Source organism: Amphiura filiformis, chromosome 3 (genome assembly GCF_039555335.1).
Source record: "Amphiura filiformis chromosome 3, Afil_fr2py, whole genome shotgun sequence".
Classification (NCBI taxonomy): Eukaryota; Metazoa; Echinodermata; class Ophiuroidea; order Amphilepidida; family Amphiuridae; genus Amphiura; species Amphiura filiformis.
This window is the reverse complement of record NC_092630.1, coordinates 66,332,620-66,353,693: the sequence shown is the minus strand read 5'-3', so window position 1 is coordinate 66,353,693 and position 21,074 is coordinate 66,332,620. Positions and strand designations below refer to the sequence as shown.

The following is a 21,074-nucleotide window of genomic DNA, read 5'->3' as shown; positions in this document are numbered from 1 at the left end:
TGTTTTGTTTTATAATAATCATGATTCATGATTGAATTAAACAAATAACAAGTAGGCTTGTAATCTTGTTGGAAACGCTGTATTCTGTTGAAATAAAATAAAAACACTGATTTGCTGTTGGTGTTCAAAATGGGACCAAGTTTCAAAAAGTGAGCCGAGGTGGGTTTTTTAAACTTGCTGATTTCTTTACGTTGTCAACGTTTTTTTTTTATTAGATTTCTTTTCTTTTTATGAATGTAGCCAATCAGCTCCAAGCTTGGAAAGTCATCAGGTTACGAAGTGCTCCATAAAACGAATAATATAACGAAAAATAGATGTTTGAGATTGCTATTCTTGATTCATGACAATAAAAGATAAATTAACAAAACTTTATCAGTCGTTTATTTTTAAAACTTGCTCGTCACGCGTGACTGTAATGTTAAGATACATTTTTATACACTTTAATTATTCAAGGCAACGCAAATATGTAAAGAAAATGTAAATATGAACAACGCACACCCAATGTAGACAATGCCAGATAGACACAGAGAGTAAGTCCGATTTAGGCCTACTTCAAGTCGGAACTGGTTAATGCGCATATATTTAAGCCTATACTACGGAAGCGTCTAAATGCCCCGACTAGGCAAGATAATCGTGTTTTAATGTTAGTGATTCTTTGTAGCCCTGCGGGGCAATTTACTTGGCTATCCGAATTTCGCGGTTTGTGGTTCTTTGTATAGACCTTCGGGGCAACCTAGTTGGATATTCCTATTAAGCGGCGGTTGTCGGCGATCTTTCGTGGTTTGTTGTTTTCACCAAGCCCTGCCCTCTATCGGGAGCTAATTTATAGTTTAAGCTTGTTGGATATCCAAATTTCGCGGGGCAATCTAGTTGGATATCAATATTGAGCGGCAGTTGTTGTTGATCTTTCGCGGTTTGTGGTCTTAATTTGTTGGATATCCATATTTCACGGCTTGTGGTTCGTTATAATCGATAGGCCTGCGGGCAATCTAGTTGGATATCCAAATTTCGCGGTTTGTGGTTCTTTGTAGCCCTGCGGGGCAATCTAGTTGGATATCCCTATTAAGCGGCGGTTATCGGCGATCTTTGGTGGTTTGTGGTTTTAATTTACCTCATCAAGCCCTGCCCTCTATTGGGAGCTAATTTATAGTTTAAGCTTGTTGGATATCCATTTTTTGTGGTTTGTGGTTCTTTGAAGCCCTGTGGGGCAATAGTTGCATATCCAAATTTCTAGTTGGATATCAATATTGAGCGGCAGTTGTTGGCGATCTTTCGCGGTTTGTGGTCTTAATTTGTTGGATATCCATATTTCGCGGTTTGTGGTTTTTATAATCGATAGGCCTACGGGTAATCTGGTTGGATATCCAAATTTCGCGGTTTGTGGTTCTTTATAGCCCTGCGGGGCAATCTAGTTGAATATTCCTATTAAGCGGCGGTTGTCGGCGATCTTTCGTGGTTTGTTGTTTTCACCAAGCCCTGCCCTCTATCGGGAGCTAATTTATAGTTTAAGCTTGTTGGATATCCAAATTTCGCGGTTTGTGGTTCTTTATAGCCCTGCGGGGTAATCTAGTTGGATATCAATATTGAGCGGCAGTTGTTGGCGATCTTTCGCGGTTTGTGGTCTTAATTTGTTGGATATCCATATTTCGCGGTTTGTGGTTCTTTATAATCGATAGGCCTACGGGCAATCTGGTTGGATATCCACATTTCGCGGTTTGTGGTTCTTTGTAGCCCTGCGGGGCAATCTAGTTGGATATCCCTATTAAAAGGCGGTTGTCGGCGATCTTTCGCGGTTTGTGATTTGAATTTCCCTTATCAAGCCCTGCCCTCTATCGGGAGCTAATTTATAATTTAAGCTTGTTGGATATATCCATATTTCGTGGTGTGTGATTCTTTGTAGCCCTGCGGGGCAATCTATTGGATATCCAAATTTCGCGGGTTGTGGTTCTTTATAGCCCTGTGGGGAAATCTTGTTGGATATCAATATTTAGCGGCAGTTGTTGGTTATCTTTCGCGGTTTGTGATTTTAATTTGTGACAATTTATAACATTTATTCCAAATATAATTTCACTCTGAGCTGTGAACAGAGCCACTGATAAATTGTTTGTTTGATGAAAAAAAAATAATATCACCATAGCAATCGGTGTTCAAAATGGTGTTATTCTTGATTTATGACAATAAACTGGTTAATAAAACATTGAAAAAAAAAGTGGTGGGAAGTTTCGAACTTGAGCAAAAATTCATAAATGGATTAGAAGTCCATGGCCTTAACCGCTTCGCCACGGGGACGTCTCGATAAAACGACGTGTAAAAGTGGAGTATTTATTAATATGAATGTGTGCTGTGGTCCGGAAAGAATAAAAGAATTGTGAAAAACTTGATTTTTGGCGAATGGGATCCAGAATTTGTATGGAGGGTATCCAGGAAAATGCTAGGGTATATTTGGAAGTGAATCTCAAAAGTAGTGCGACAGTGACAGCCATGTATGACTGTAGCAGTGTCGAAAGATTCTGGATATCAGTATGATTAGCTATGATTTGCCACTAAATTTGGCTATAAAATACCGCGTAAAATGAAGCAAGAATGATTGTATATTATCAAACAATCGGATTGACTGTAAGATTGGTGTAACTTTTTGAATTAATGAGTTATTAAAATATTACACTATGGACAGTAAATAAGATTTAGCATATAGTTTTAGATATATTTTGTACCCAGCGAAAAATATCATAGAACAATAGCGTTTTGTTTCGTGTAAATATAGTCCCGCGGTGCATCTGTTTATTCTTCTTTATCAGTCGTTTTTTTTAAAACTTGCTGATCATGCTACCGCTTGACTCTAATTGTACAGTCAAACAGAGTGTCTCTGACAGAACATTTTTGTTTCTGAAATAAGACTTACAATGACTGTTGAATTATTATTATTATTATTATTATTATTATTATTATATTATTATTATTATTATTATTATTATTATTATTATTATTATTATTATTATTATTATTATTATTATTATTATTATTATGTTAAATGAACAGAAACACCACTCGTAGGATGCTTGCAGATTATTTAAAAAAACCAGGGTATTCATGATAAGTATTAGAATTACTAGTTTACAATCCACACCATAATGCACCACATTGCTTTGCGATTTTTTCTCAATGTATAGGACTATACATTATTTAACCCTCAATTAGTAACTTGATTACATTTTGTAATGCCATAGATTGTTTTCTGGCTTTCAAATTCAAGTGAATTATTTGGGTATAAGAAAACGACACCGGCTACTGTACTCAAAATAATGTGATGAAACCAAGACACCCATAAATGTGTACAATGATAAACTAAATTCAAAGTCAAATCTCCTTCGTATACACGGTACTTGGGATTAGCAAAGCTACATAATTTATTTCACTTTTTTCCCTTAAATTTGACTTCACCACGCAGGGTAATGCAGACGTTCAACGTCACAAGTAGTGCATGCAACCACGTCGTCTGTCCATAGGGCCGAAAGGCTCGAATGAATGGTTAAAAAGATATTCCACGACGTGATCAGAATGCTGATGCATTGGAATCTATTCTTGTAAAAAGAAGGCAAGATGTCACAACAGAGACTATACACCGATCCGAGAAGCGTTTACTGTATTTGGCCCTCTATTGACGGCAACACAGATGTACCAGAGCGGGAGATTTAATTCGTAATTCAATACTCATGATTGTGTATTGAATATCACTGTTGTGTACAATTCCCAGGTACAATACTATATAGCACAAAATAAATAATGGATGGAACCCCCGACCTCGGGACACCGCAGTTTTACATCGGGGACACCGCAGTAATGGCGAAGTCGGATAGGTGTATAACTCGACTCAATAACATGCTGCTGACTAGAGTAATATGCGTATGCTCAACATATGATAAAACTACATGTACAATAATGTATCTATAAATTTTTTTTACAATTTTCCTTCTGTTTCAAAACAAATGTCCTTGAAAACTACAAAGCAATAAAAATAAAAAAATCACCTAAAACGCTCATCATTTCCCCTTATATATTATTTTAAAAAGACGTTCAGCCCCGAAATTGTTAGATTTGTCTATGACAGAGGATGAATTGACATGTATCAATCTGTTTCAAAATTGCTAACTATACACAAGCTTTAGCACTTAATATCGGGAACCTATTTAGGCTAGAAAGGTTTACCTGTGATTTTCTTTGCAGTGATGGACATTGACAGCCCTTTCTTGACACGCTTTTATTCTTGGCTAATTGGCTGTTTAATGTGTGTGCTAATATTTTATTGGCTTCTGATGTAGACTTGCTTTGTGCTGGTAAATTCAGAAATGAAAATAGAAATCTCAGGTTTATTTGCTATCATAATTGAAAAAAAACCCAACCCGATGTTAATCTTATCGTAATGTCTTTATTAGTGCTCAAATATATCGATGTATTACAAAAACCAAAATACTTAATTTGTGAAAAGTCACTTTAAAATGTACATATACTGTCAGAGAATGTTTGAACGAAGGCATTATTTATTGCTAAGTATCCTAGACAAATCCAGAGATACAGATATTTAAACAATGCATTATTTATTTTCTTTACTTAGTTTGTGTCTGCCTCTGATTATCTGAAGCTCTGTTTACCTTTGTTGATTCATCTTTGTATGTCCTGCACCTCGTAAAATTAAAAGTTACGTAAGAAAGACCCCATTTTTTGATGTTCTCCAAAAAGGCAAATATTTGCTCCCAAGACCCTTTTATGCCAAAACTCCTACTACTAACAGTGGGCTTCGACAATATTATTAATACGCACGTGACCACCTCGGCGCTGCCATAACAGCTTGTAGACAGGTAGTCTGGAAGTGACCTTCGGCACGGCGGGTGGTCTTCCTGTACATTTTGAATGCAAACGCAGTAAACGACACCAGATTGTGCAATAAAATTTGTTTATTTTTTTTTTAACTTTGTGATATTATTGAAAACGTTTCCGTCGATAAAAAACACGTTGTAATTATGTTGGTTTATTGACGATAAAGGCGTCTAGAAAATCAATGGCATTAAAGATTTATTGATGGTTCCTCCTTAAGTCGAAGGTGAAATTTGATGAAATTTATCTCAAAACTTCCTATCCTGTCTGTATAGAGGTCAGTACGTAGGGGATTTGGTCACACTTGGTGGTCTTGGTATGTCGTGCCCATGGGTCACGTGCGTATTTATAAATATGTATTTATAAATATAGTCGAAGCACACTGATTACAATATCTGCAACCAACAGACTAAACTTTCTAGAATCTGCGCTCAAAAGAACACATTTTTAGGATCTTATCTAGAAGAGCCCCAAGTTTGTAGCAATTATCCGCGCTAGACCCAATTGTTAAAGCCTCCATGTCATTTTACTTTTGGAGTGCCGGGGTGGGCAAAAAGAAAGTTACAGTTATTACGATAATTTACATGCAGAAGAGCGTGAATTTAAAGTCAAATACTTAAAATACCGGGTCGCTGTTTTACTTCATTTCCTCCACAGACCAGAATTTTGCCAAATTTACAAAAAAGCTAAACACTTGCATTAACCGTGTAGGTAAATTATTCTTTTAGATATGTTAACAGTGCAGTCACAAAAGGCGTTATAATTATGTTGCTTTATTGACGATAAAGCCGTCTAGACGATGGCATTAAAGATTTATTAATGGTTCCCCTTAAGTCGAAGGAATTTATATCTTAAAATGATGTCATGGAATGGATGAATAACAATAGCTACCCATGTCAAGGCAAATATCTTGAGGTCTTGGGTCAAAGCCCTTTTAGTCTAAAGGCTTTTAAGTGTTTGTTTGAAATTGAGGAAACCTCGAAATCCGAAACCTGTCATATTTCTGACATCTGAGATTAATGATTTTGAATATTTGACAAAACTTTTTTCTGGATAATTTTCTGAACCGAAGAAGACACTGCACAATACATGGCTGCGGAATCAGTGCTTTTCAAATACATGCAAGTTGATTGTCAAAATGTCGCAGAGTACTTTGCTAAAAGGTTATTTTATATATGACATGGTCATAATAATTCACAGATTATACGATAATAAAAATCGTACATATCATTTGTACATATCGTGTATGTATCTGCAATTCTGCCGCAGTGTATTCGCATCACATCATGTCATAGATTCTTTATTCATTCTCTTAATTCATTAATTTCTTCTGTTTCTTGTAAATTTAATATCATTTAGATTCTGCAACACCACATACGAGCGCATATCGGAGAATTGGTGATAGTATAGCACAAAGAATACTGGGGTATTTTTTTATATTCTTTACTTTTCTGTGTTTTTTCCTTTCAGTGAACTAGCCTTGTCTTATAATCAATGGTTTTATGTATTACCATGCAAGTATAAGAGTATTTGTGAACGATGGTTTCTCGGCATATCGAGGGTTCAGAACCAGAAAGCCGTAACTCACTATGACCAGCTCTCAGAAAATGAGCATAAAGTTGGCTCCTTGCTTTAGTCTTCAAAAATCAATATTTCCTCCACACTGTCTTTTGTTTTCTATTGAATTTTGTCATGATTAATGGACTCAATCTTTTATAGTGCCCTGGCAACATTATGCTCATTTTGTGGGAGCATGTGATCGTGAGGCTTTTTGGCTCTCAACCCTCGATATATTGGGATAATTCCTGCATTTGTATTCTGAATATTTTAAAATACCGTTTTTTGTTTTGTTTCCTTCGATAACCATCCGCATGGTGTTTTTTGTTTGTTTTGTTTTTGTAGAAAAATATATTTACAGAATTCACAGAATTATTTGCTTTTTTGTTGGTTTGTCATTTTCATGTATTGCGAGCTTTGAGTTCCTCGGAAGATTTCGCGCCTCATAAGAACCATTCATTATTATTATTATTTTCATTACATTACACTCAACATTTATAATAATACTGCAATAATGTCTCATCCGATAAATTTCCTACAAATTTTCTTTCCGTTTCAAAACATTTAATGTCTTTCAAAGCTAACAAACAATTAAAAAATCCCCTCAAACGCTCATTATATCGCCTTTCCTATATTTGAACAAAATAATGTTCAGCCAAAAAACAACTCGACTGATCCGGAGTATGCCCCAAATTCAAGACTTGTTAGATGTGTCTATGACAGAGGATGAATTGACGCTTATCAGTCTGTTTTAAAATTGATAACTACAAGCTTTAGCACTTAATATCGGGAACCTGTATTGGCTAAAAAGGTTTACCTGTGATTTTCTTTGCAGTGATGGACATCGACAGCCCTTTCTTGACACGCTTTTATTCTTGGCTAATTGGATGTTTAATTTGTATGCTGACGTTTTATTGGCGTCTGATGTAGACTTACTTTGTGCTGGTAAATTCACAAATGAAAACAGAAATCTTGAGGTTTATTTGCTATCCTGATTTTTAAAAAAATGTTAATCTTAACACAATGTATTATAGTGCTCCAATATATCAATGTATTACAAGTACTTAATTTGTAAGTCACTGTAAAATTATGTGCACAATAATGTTCCTCAATAAATGTTAAAAGCATAATTGATTGTATTGCTATGTATCCAGAGATACAGATATTTTCCTTTCTTAGTCTACGATTGTGGATACCTGTGTCTGTCTCTGACCGTCCGTAGCTCTGATTACCTTTGTTGATTCATATTTGTACATGTTGTATGTCGCGTTGTTTTGTTGCAACTGAAGACAGTTTGGTAAAAATGAAAGTTGCGTTAGAAAGACCCACTTTTGTGTTCACTAAAAAGATAAATATTTGCTCTTAGGACCCATTTATGGCAAAATTCCTACTGCTACAACATCTCCAACCAAACGACCATTTTTTAGAATAGCCACCCATGTCAAGGCAAATATCTGTAAATCTTTGGCCAAAGCCCTTTTAGTCTGGGGCTTTTGAGTGTTTGTTTAAAATTGAGGAAAATCCTCCTGGGTAATTTTCTGGCTGCGGAATCAGTATGGTCATAATAATTCACAGAAAATACGATAACAAAAATCGTATGTATCATTTTTACACAATTTATATGTGTATGTATCTGCATAATGTATTCGCTTCACACCATGTCATTGATTCTTTATTCATTCTCTTAATTAATTCATTTCTTGTTTCTTGTCAATTTAATCTCATTTAGATTCTGCAATACCACATACGAGCGCATATAGCAGAATTGGTGATAGTTTACCATAAAGCATACTGGGTTACTTATGATATTTTTACTTTTCTGTTATTTTTTTCTAGTCTTGGCTTGTAATCCATGGTTTTATGCATTACCCAGCGTAGGAGTATTAATTGTGCAACGATGGTTTCTGGGCATACGGTATATTGGAATAATTCCAGCATTTTTAATCTGAATATTTTAAAATAATGTATCTTTTATTTTTGTTCCATTTGATAACCATAACGTACGTTTTTTTTTTTGTTTTTTTTTGTAAAGTAGATGAGGATGGTGTGGTTTGTGAGCTCGCACAAGTTGTCCGAGTTTAATGATTCTGAGAATTCAAAAGCTAATTACTGAATAAATAATATCTAGATGTTGTGATCATTATTACATCAAGCTAGAGGTTTGATTTTTATCTGATATCTGTCGCCATCCACTTGAGAAAAAATTGTCAGCGATACGTCCGGAAATCTGACCGTATTTCACGGTCTTGTAGTCGTATCTATTTATGGATAAAAGCTGGTGATGCACTGATCGTATTAGTCACAAATTGTACTAATATATTTATAAGTTGCATTAAGTTCTTGAGATGTGTGTCAGTAATCGCGGAAGTATTAAGTTTATAATATTTTCCTGCTGAAAGGGGGGGGGGTGCAACAACAAAAATATAAATACGAAACATAAACAAATAATTTAAAGTTTATATATGTTATCAAGCAATATTGTACTAGTCTAAATCCTTTGGGGTGTGATAACAGTGTGATAATGCGCCCCAATCAAAAGTCTACTTTGACAGTGCACCCAATGTAAAGTCTACTTTTCACTCTATTCCTCACGTGGCTATGATATTAATTTTGTTTTCGTAAAACGTCATTACAATCTAAAAATTGGCGTGCTAGTTGTTGGTCATGTGGGTTCATAATCTGACGTTCCGGGTTTGGCGGTGGACATTTGTTTTGTTCTATCCATTTTTGAACCCAAATTGTTAATTTTCATGTGAATGTGTACATACTGCGCTACACATATTTTGTTTTACGGACCAACCGACCAATTTGAATAAAATTATCTGAAACAAATTCAGAACATTTTAAATATATGTTTGCAAAATCATCAAAACATCCCCCAACAAATACACATCCACCCTTGCTACAAGCAAAGAAACAGTTTGCTGGTACAATATTTTATGGCCTAATATTAAAATCCTTATGCACTATGCATGTATTAACCATCTTGAATAAGGAAAAGCTCTCTGCCCACTCAACCAACTCTGAGATAAATAAGAACCAAGAGTGTTCTAAGTAGACGTCACAGATTACAGAAAATGCACAGTTTGATCAAGCTTCTTTAATCTTTTATGATCTCTCCGCAGTTCAATGACCAAAAATAAACAAATGTTTCATGTCTTTGCAGATGGTACTTTCTTTCAAAGTATGAATAAAATATGTATCAATTAAGACTATTTCTATCACATTATTTTCTCAGATAAAACCGTTATCCCCGACGGGGGCCAAACTAATTCAAATGTATTTAAAATATTCATTGTATCAATATAAACCCGTTGTTATTGGTAAAGACAGAAGAATCTCCGATATCTGTGTCTGCTGAATACAGTATACCATACTGAAAATAAATGCTATTATGTTCAACTTACATGAATACAATTTTATATGAGGGCTTACTTGTTCACAGAAAAGTAACACAAGCAATACCGTTCCGAGACTACCGAGTTGAGGCAGGTAAACTTTCAAAATTGTCTTGCAGACAGGCTCGGAAATATCGTTTGCCGACTAAATATTATTGTAAATTGTTGACCCCAAATTTTATTCACCAAGGCACTCGAGAAGAGAATTCTCATTTTTTGTTAGTTTTAACCTTTTTTTTTTTTTTTTTTTTTTGGAATACAATACAATTTTAATCTTAAAATGAACCAAAATTAGAACAATTGTAGCCATTAGAACGTTTGTATAATTTTGGATAGTGAACTTGATAAAATGAAAACATCATGTGTGACAGAATTGTAATATGCAAGCAAAAAAGATATCAATTTATGATATTTGTTCTTGCTATGCTTAATTATTCCAATCTCACCTATCGTGACACGGCCGAGAGGTTACACTTTCAGAATCAAGACATGAAGTGTTAACAATAAATAGGAACTCTTTGATGTCGGTTTATTGATAATTCTTCGGCTCTTTGATTTCTTGTGCATTTTGTGCAAAGAAGAAATAAGTTAAGCTGATAGTTTAAGATTAAGATCATTGATCGATTTAACAATGCACGTTCGTTTCCTTGTGTTTGGTGCACCCTTGTGTACTATGATACTACTATGGCTAGAACATATAGAAATATTTATCTCAACGTCTAAAGTTTATATGGATTCGAATTCTATAAAATGATAAAAGGTTGAAAAGGTTTGTTTTTATCATGTCCATGTATTTTAATCTGGTTGTCAATAACGACAACTATGAAACACTTTCAAAATCAAACAATAGGGTTACAAATTAAATTAAAGATAGAGAACAACGATAGATTAGACAAAATCAATGAAGCATCTGTCGTCCTTGCTATTATTACTTCCCTATTGATCAAAAACATACATGGTTATAATCAAAACATTGGTACGTGTGTACACCGCAGATCCCATTAGATTGAAATTGTTTCGACAAATTTCAGAATATCCGCAAAGAAATTGACTAAAATGTATTCAAATAAGTAACAACTTATCCAATGTTGAGTGTGATGTTCAGTGAACCAGGAAGGTCTTTAAACATTTGGGGAAATCAACTAGAAATCTTGCTTTAAACTAATGAATACTGATTGAAAGAAAGGAAACCGTACATCCCACGAGATATTCTGATATAAATATAGCAACACACTAGTTGATAGCTCACATGCAGACTCTGTGATTTGTACAAAATTAACTACAAATCTTCCTTTCAACTAATGAAAACTGATTGCTATACAAAAGGAAACCGTTATCCTATGTGATATTCACAGTTCACATGCAGATTATGTGATTTGTACAAAACAACAAAGTGCATTAACGGATTCTTTTATATATAAACTGGTTAATCTCGAGATTTATCAGCTAAAGCATGTTTGTACTTATGAGTTCCATGCAATTGTAAAATAAACAGGTCAATGTCGATAACAAAAACTCTTAAAACATTGGTAGATTTTGTGATATGCACGCAGGTTCAATACCATTATTCTTCCAAACTCTCATTGAACTGATTTAAAACTATGATACTAGACTGGGTTTCCTCAATTATTCGTTCGTCATTCACAAGAGAATTGGCTGAGGCAATGAAATATAAACAGTGAACAGATACTGTATATGTTACTAATCTAAAGGGACTTTGGAAGTAGATAAATAGTTTCAGGATGTGTCTAAAAGGTATTGTATTTAATTGATACCAAGGTATAAGGTTACTTTTGTACTAATGGTCCTGTTTGCTTAAATATACAGTTTCATCCTGAGAAAAACGATAGTGTTGTGAATATATTAATAAAAGACGCTTAAGAATTAAAAGGAACACTTTTGGCTGAAACCTATTTATGGGATGCCTACTTATAAATTATAATGATTATGTCGCAGGTGGAAACCATCTACACAACAATTTTGAATCATAAATAAAGTATCGGTCCAAATTTATCCGAATCTTCAAATAGAATTAGATTTTAAACCACTTTATACGGTCATGTGAAAACGACTAATTTGAACTCATATTTATTAACAAAATTTGCAGTATTGTCATCAATTGGTAGTGATAAAGATCAAAGGAAAGGGAAAGAGTATTTGAAGTAATCAAATAATTTGCGAATAATAGAACAATGTCTTTCTCTTGTACTAAGCGACAAGTACTTGACTGCACTTGCACGTGGGCGAACCGATAACGGGAAAAACGCACGTTAGAATAATACAATTGTTAGCTCAGTTGGGCTTATCGTCTTATTGTCTCAATAAATACCAGCCTGGTCGTGTCTGAAAGTATTGGATAACCATTGTAGGAGCTACATATTCTTAAATTACAATTCCAATACGATGTTTATGTTAGTCACAAGGATAAACTGTTTGCCTTGAAGGTCCAATTATATCTGGTACTGTGGTGACTTCTTGTTAAAGCAGCCTCTATATGTAAATGACCGTTACAAATGGTATTATGCAATGGGTTGGGTTTATAAATCTGTAAGTAATAAAAGCTTTGATATTATTCCTTTTACCAAATAACGAAACAGTCTAAGTTAGTTGCACAGTCATTATTGTTTTAAAAATTATATTAGAATAGCTTCTGAAAGCCAAAAGCATCAAATAAAATATTAAGAGGGCAGAAAGGGTCACTCTAAGTAGGAAGTTTTAGACATTGTTTTGTATCTTAAAAAAGTAATGGTGATAAGTACATAAAAGTATTATATTTTCAGAAAGGATATTATGCAAAAAATCCAACAAATACAGCAGATTTCTGATAACATAAGCATGAATTTCCATGACATTTTTTTTCGTTCACCATATGATAACAACTCACCTTACATTTCCAAATCGATGAAAACTGCATATTTATGTTGTAAATACACAAAAGCAGATGTTTTGAATTAGGACCATATACTATTTGTATAACTTAATATATCCAAAAAGTTGGTCAAAATTGAAAAATTGTCAAATTTCAATCCTTTTTTTTTTTTTTGACGCATTTATTTCGAAAATATTAGCACTCAGAAATTATACAGTGTGTGCAAACTAGGGAGTGAATAGTGAACTAGATACACGACGTGATGTTTTCATTGTATCTAATAGGAACTCTTTGATGTCGGTTTATTGATAATTCTTCGGCTCTTTGATTTCTTGTGCATTTTGTGCAAAGAAGAAATAAATTAAGCTGGTAGTTTTTGAGCATTGACAGATTTAACCAATGTACGTTCGTCTCCTTGTCCCTGGTACGCCCTTGTGCACTATGATACTACCATGGCTAGAACATAGAAATATTTATCTCAAAGTCCAAGATTTGTGTGGCTTCGAATACTTTAAAATGATAAAAAGTTGTAAAGGTTTGTGTTTATCATGTCCATGTATTTTAACCTGGTGGTTCAATAACGACAACTATGAAACATGACATTTTCAAAAACAAACAATAAGGTTACAAATTCAAGATAGAGAACAACTATAGATTAGACAAATCAATGAAGCATCTGTCGTCCTTGCTATTATTACTTCCCCTATTGATCAAAAACATGCATGGTTATAATCAAAACATTGGTACGTGTGTACACCGCAGATCCCATTAGATTGAAACTTGTTTCGACAAATTTCAGAATATCCGCAAAGAAATCGACTAAAATGTATTCAAAATACAAAATAAGTAACAACTTATCCAATGTTGAGTGTGATGTTCAGTGAATCAGGAAGGTCTTTAAATATTTGGTAAAAATCTACTAGAAATCGTGCTTTAAACTAATGAATTTTGATTGAAAGAAAGGAAACCTTTCATCCCACGAGATATTCTGATATAAATATAGCAATACACTAGTTGATAGCTCACATGCAGACTCTGTGATTTATACAAAACGAAGTGCATTAAGGGATCTGGAATGAGCGTTTCGACAGTATTTTTTGTGGGACATGAGAGCACATCAGACATATCGAATTGCATTCTGTATACGAAGAATGTCTTTCTGATATCAAATAATTTTCATTTTTTGAAATTCACGATATAATACAAATTTTATGACAAATTATTCATATTTGATATTTTTCACATTTTTGATATATAACAGTCCTCGAAGTAAATTTTATAAATCTAATGACATATTCTTTAAAGTGTGGGAGGAAAAGCCGACGATTATTAAAAAGACCTTTCATATTGAAAAATTTTTTCCCCAAAAGACATAATGGGAAAAAATCCATATCTTCAATACGAAAGGTCAAAATTTTCAATTGATCATCGCCTTTTCATCCCACCTACATACACTTTAAGTATAAATCATCAGATTTATAAAGTTTACTTGAGTACTGTTAAATATCAAAAATATCAATTTTAATCATTTGCCATAAAATGTGTATTACATTGCGAATTAAAAAAAAAATTGATATCAGAAGGACATTCTTCGTATTCAGAATGCAATTCGATATGTCTGATGTGCTCTAATGTCCCAGAATAAATACTTTCCAAACGTTCATACCCTACCCCTTAACGAATTCTTTTATATATGAACAGGTTAATCTTGATATTTATCAGCAAAAGCATATTTGTGCTTATGAGTTGTTCGAGTTCCATGCAATTCTAAAATAAAATAGGTCAAAAACTCTTAAAATATTGTGAGATTTTATGATCTGCACGCAGGTTCAATACCATTATTCTTCCAAACTCTGATAGAACTGATTGAAAACTTTGATACTAGACCAAGTTTCCTCAATTATTCGTTCGTCATTCACAAGAGAATTGGCTGAGGTAATGAAATATAAACAGTGAACAGATACTGTATACCGTATGTTACTAATCTGAAGGGACTTTGGAAGTAGATTAATAGTTTCCGTACTAGATGTGTCTGAAGGTGTTGTATTTTAATTGATACCGAGGTATAAGGTTACTGTTTGATCCTGTTTGCTTAGATATACAGTTTCATCCTGAGAAAAATGATAGTGTTGTGAATATATTAATAAAAGACGCTTAAGAATTAAAAGGAAAACTTTTGGCTGAAACCTATTTAAGGGATGCCTACTTATACATTATAATGATTATGTCTCCAGATGGAAACCATCTACACGACGATAAATAAAGTAAAGTATCGGTCCAAATTTATCCGGATCTTCAAATAGAATTAGATTTTAAACCACTTTATGAGGTCATGTGAAACATGCGACTGCAATTTGAACTCATATTTATTAATGAAAATACATTTAGTCAGCATGTATTTCATTCTTGACAGAACATTTGCAGCATTGTCACCAATTGGAAGTGATAAAGATCAAAGGAAAGGGAAAGAGTATTTGAACTAATCACAGAACTTGCGAATAGTATAGAACAATGTCAACATATTTTCCAAACACTTTCTCTTGTACTAAACAACAAGTGTTTACCTTGACTGCACTTGCACGTGGGCGAATCGATAACGGGAAATCGCAATTAGAATAATACAATTGTTAGCTCAGTCAGGCTTATCGTCTTATTGTCTCAATAAATACCAGCCTGGTCGTGTCTGAAAGTATTGGATAACCATTGTAGGAGCTACATATTATTAAATTACAATTCCAATACGATGTTTATGTTAGTCACAAGGATAAACTGTTTAGGTTTTGATTCGGCATGCCTTGAAGGTCCAATTATATCTTGTACTGTGGTGACTTCTTGTCAAAACAACCTCTATATATAACTGACCATTAGAAATGGTATTGTGCAATGGCTTGGGTTTATAAATCTGTAATAAAAGCTGTGATATTATTCCTTTTACCAAATAACAAAAAAATAGTCTTAAGTTAGTTGCAGTCATTTTATAAAAATTCTATTAATACTGTCACAACTTTGTAAAGCACCATTCTCCCATGCTTAACCGTTTCGGTCTGACGGACAAGTCTGACGGACAAAAGATAAAAACATTTCAAAAATATCAACTCGATATGTTAGTGTCTGTCATATAGTAGTTAATTTGTAAGTCTACAGATGAAACAAGCATTCAAATAATTGCACACATACATAGTACATATTCAATAATGTTTCAAATAATTTCAGTTATTTCGTGAAGAACGGTAGACTATTGTTACATTATATGACAAGTCTATTCTAGTCGTATGTCTGCAAAACATGTTGTCTACTTTGAGTTGCCTGGGTTGGGTGATGGTCTTACTCGATCGTCAGTGCTGTCAATATATCTCTGTAAGAATGAAACCTGACACGGACTGTCGACAGAAATAGGTGCAGACAAAGGAAATGACGATTGGTTATTCTGCTTACATGATGGGATTAGAGCTCATTTTATTCAGTGACTTTCTCTTCTCGTTACACAGAAAGACAAATACATCCACAAAACGATACCTTGATAAGAATTGCGTAATGGTATCCAGTGTATTTATTTTAACATCAAGCAAAATTCAGCAGAAGTCGAATGATAATTGTCGTTTTAAGGAATCGAATCAATAATAAAAGTTTTCAAACTTTTTCTTGATTTGTACGTGCTTGATGTATTTAATGACTGGTTTGCATTGCATTGTAGTGTTCAAAAATTTATCTCTTCCTCAATGTTATGTGGACATTCAATAAAATTGCCTTATATTATTATATCAACAGTCTGAATGTTGTAGCCTGGAAGTAACAAGCACTAACTTACGAACCATTACCGCCAATAATGCATTATATAACTTCATTCTAAAATTCTATAGTAAAAATATAGACACGGACCAATAATTATAGCAGTCTCATGGCTATAACAATATCCGTGCCTAGAATATGTTTTAATAGTCTATTATTATGTTTTGCTCTTTATACAGTGGGAACATGCGAACCAAAACTCGGTTGGGTACGTCACGGAGACTCTTGCTATTGGTTTGGTGCACAACCAGTGTCATGGGAAGCGGCTAGAATAATATGTCAAGCAAAAGGAAAGAATTCCGATTTAGCAGTACCTTCAAATGAACAGGAAACCAAAATCTTAGCTTCATATGCACAGTTTTATGATCCGCACTACAGTTGGTGGTTAGGGTGTCAACAAGTTGAGGTAAATATCGTATTTATCATTACGTAGATCGATGTACAAAAGTAGGGAAGGAGTAAAACATTAAGTTAATGTAGAAGCCTTAAGATGTCGTAGCTTTATTATTTGCATTAGATCAATTAAGTAACATAAATCAAAAATGAAATGAAATGAAAACTGAAGCTTTTGCAAAAACATAATACTTAGAGTGGGAAGCTAATGGAACTTGCTTGAAGATTTGATCGATAGAAAAAATGAATTACGAAAGGGAGTTTTGATGAATGAATAGTGATCCGCACAGCATTTGCATCTGCCATTAATTGAATTTTAACAAAAAATGAACTCTTAGTCTTATACAGATGCTGCCAAATGCATGCGATCGCCTAAAAAGAGAATATTTCCTCGTGAGTGACCCTCTTAGTAACTGTATAAACCTAGTTACCTCTTGTATTTGCTCATAAAAGCAAAAGTATTTCATTGAGGCTAAATTCTATGGACGTTCCTGGCACAACTCATCAATTCGATAATTATATAACAGGAGGTAAACATGGATTCAATTGCAACAAGCGGCATTCCTGACATGAACAGTAGAAGTGATATTGTAATTCTATACGTACGTGTCACATTTGTTCAATAATTTAATCAACGATTATCTTTCCTAGAAATTTGTTTATGGCGAGCAATTTGTTCAAAATGTTACTCCACGTTTTCTTAAAATTTAAACGTTCTTGGATTCTACTACTCTTTTGCCAATATCGCTCGTTTGAAACAAAGGTTGCTTGAACTACTCTTCCGAAATAATATTTTAAGAATTATACTATGCAATACTTTGAACTTTCAAATGGGATTGACAAGCAAAATAGATGCAGCTTATATAAATGTGTTTGTTCCAACGTTTCATATTAGCTCATATTGCTCATGTTAGTTAAGTCAAATGAGGCAAACATAACATTACATTTCCAACATGGTAATATTGTTGCATCACAAGCTCGTCAAACTAGTCAGGAATATTTGATCGTGTGCCTTTCTGCGAGCACACGGGACCGCCCTCCAAAGGTTCCTGTTTTTTCTTGCTGTCTCAGTCAATTGTAGAAGACGTAACTTTACATGTAGAACAACATTGAATTGAACAAGTGTCGCCTGCGGTAGCTTTTAGCAGGATGTAGCAAAGATTATACGCGCTTAAAGCAATAAATATCCCGCCAAAAATAATTTTATTCTACAGACGATCTGAAAAGTCGTTTACAATCTACAGGGAACAGATGAAATGTTTTTGTTGTAATGATTTCAAAATTATATGGTCGTTCACCGAGAAGATTTTCCTGTACCAGCCTTTACAATGATTTTTATGGCATCGTTGGTTTTTATTACTTTGCTTTGATCAAAAGATGTGATGACAACATCATAAAAGAGGAAGAGTGCGTGTATAGACATATAGAGAGCAATCTATACATCCGATTAATTCCATGTTGTATGAAAAGACAAAAATCCCACGCAGTTGCTTATTGTTGAACAAACCAAAGAAGGATAATAATGATAAAAACTGTTACAATAGCCCCTGCCTTTTGCTTTGTTACTTAGGAAATGATTCTTTCGCTATAAATGAAATCATTACTGTAGTTTTAGAGCAATATTTAGACGAATGCGCATTTTCTCTGATGATGGTTGCATGATTCAATAACAAGAAATCTTTGGTAATAGTCTATCTAAAAGATGCCTTATTACAATTGCAGTTAAACCCAAAAGTGGTTAAAAAACTCTGACCTTACCCACCATGCAATGTGAATGAGCATAGCGACATCATAAAGTTGCTTGTTGCAGGCCGTTAGGTACCATTACACCGCAGGTTTTCAGCCATTCTTCTTGATAGCTGAAGTTTCCTACGGAATTTTCCTTGCTCCTGTAATGGACAATTTACTATTTTGTGATACAACCAAGGGCAATATATGACGCGGATTGGGAATCAGTTTCATCAGATAACCTTGTTCAGTCCAGCTTTCCAGAATGTGACCGTCGTATAAGGAAATTGATTGCCAAATGTTGACAGTTAGTTACGATCCCTTTATTAAAGCTAAAACTTTGGTAAAATAGGACTGTTTATTTAAGCGGTATGTAGCTAATGAGAGATGTACTGCAGCTACAGCACCCCACCCCTACAGTGAGTGATGTCATAATCGTGGCCTAATGCAGCTTTCAAGGATCATGTTTTCTGTTTAATTTATCTTTTAACAGGTTGGAGATTGGCGTTGTGTTGATGGAAATCCTTTGAACTATACTACCAATTGGCGCTTGGATCACCCTAGTAACTACGAAAATGACAGATGTCTGCAACTTGGGAGACCTGCAAAATGGGACTTTGTCGATACACAGTGCAATCAAAAATGGCCGTTTGCTTGTGAAAAAACCTTAAAATATAACCAATCTTCTTGATCCATTTATATGTATAGTACAGCTGAGGAGTACATACAGATTTTTGTTTCTAGCTTCCTACAGTAATGTCGTTTGTGTGCCAAATGAACTGAAATAACACTCCGGTAATAGGTGTCCAGTCACCAGCTAGGAGGCGTAACTTTGTTGGAAACCGATGATAGCTAAAAACTTGTGGCTCGCAGGATCTTTGACCCAAATGGCTGCACTCCAGTTCTTCTGGAATACGTTGAAACGTGTAGATAACCAATCATACAGGCACTAGTCGCCTCTTTCGAGGTGTTGACATAATAATTCTAAAACTGTTCTTGACTAGATCCAATGTGTTTCTAATACATTACACCGTTGAAGGTGTGAATTGTGCCAGCGAGGACGACTACGTTGATAATTATCGTCATAAGTACCGGCGGCCAGATTCGTCATTGTTTGATAGAATTTTGTTTAAAGATTTTTATTTGTTTTAGTTGCCCTGCAACGCTAAATCAATTGACAAAACCTTTCAAGGGCATAGGGCTAGCATCAAGTGTCATCTATTTGAATTTGTCCTAATACGCCAAGTGGTTTTAACAAATCATTTTGGTATGACCTTTTTTTTGAAATGTTGATTTTTGTTAAATGGAAGTTCAGAAACAATACGTTGTTTTGAAGGTTCTAACAAAACGTTGAGGATTCTAACGTAGATATAATTGTCGGCAACTGTTTGCTTCGCAGCAGAAAAATAAACGATTGCTAGAATTCAAACGAGTTTTGCCAACCATATAAAGGATGGCCAGTGGCAAAACAACAACATGACCATTCGGTAATTGGACATTGAACCGTTGCTTTGCAATTTAAAATTGATATAGAAAAAGGAATACGATTACAGAGCGAACAAATATTACAGAATTCAATTCAACATCTCGTATGAGAAAGCATAAAATGAGGATACTGGACGAATATGACCGTCACGAAATATCGATATTGAAAGTTGAGCCAAGTATATAGTTTACACGTCGAACAATCTGTATGTACTCTTTGAAAACCGCTCTATTATTTTTTTCCATTGTATGCTATAGAAATGTTGAGCGTTATGAATGAGGAATGTTCTTTATTTTTGTTCTTTATTAGAAGGTGTCTTCTTCACAAAAGACTAAAAGTTACAGGAAAATTGAAAAACTATTATCCTTAAAAACATTGAGGAAAGGAAAATTGAGAACAATTGATACTTACACCAACAGTCCTCTTGTGTGAATTATATTTGGCATACCTGCGGAATTCATTGGAGGTAGTGGTATTATAGTAGGAATGTGAGTCACATTGCAACTCTAATACCACAAGTCACTCATCTAAAGACTCTGAAGAGTAAGTATAAGATGCGAAGTACCGATCTCAAAGTTGTGATGAAGATTTAGTTTATAACACTGACATCTGACATCTACCTTTGCACATATATGAGAATGATTGCAAGTTTGTAACTGACAAAAATAATGAAAATAAGGTGTACGTTAACTTTGTAAATCCGTAAGGGTATCGTCTATAGTAATGAGCATGATTGACGACTGTACTTGGAGCATGCGAATGACATAAGCATCAGTGTACAGCAGTAGTTGAAAATAGTAGTCTTTTATATTAACATAGTTGAAATTTGAAAATAGGAGAACATTTGTATTTGCCAAGTATGATACTGATGATGTTTTGAGAATCTTTATACTTCCACGTTAATTATAAAGGGGACACATTAAACGTTTTTAATAAAGTTATAATAAGGTATAATATGAAAAATGTAAAGGCATGATAACTA

General features: G+C 34.2%; 1 protein-coding gene across 1 annotated transcript in view; it reads left to right on the top strand.

Moving 5' to 3' along the window:
• LOC140148997 (uncharacterized) overlaps positions 1 to 20,263 on the top strand; it is a 76,180-nt gene extending 55,917 nt beyond the window's left edge. Inside the window, exons 2-3 of the mRNA XM_072171130.1 lie at positions 16,665 to 16,891; positions 19,100 to 20,263. Of these exons, the coding sequence (XP_072027231.1) occupies positions 16,665 to 16,891; positions 19,100 to 19,297 (425 nt within the window). The 3' untranslated portion in view covers positions 19,298 to 20,263. The remainder of the gene's footprint in view (positions 1 to 16,664; positions 16,892 to 19,099) is intronic.
• Positions 20,264 to 21,074: the final 811 nt, after the last annotated feature.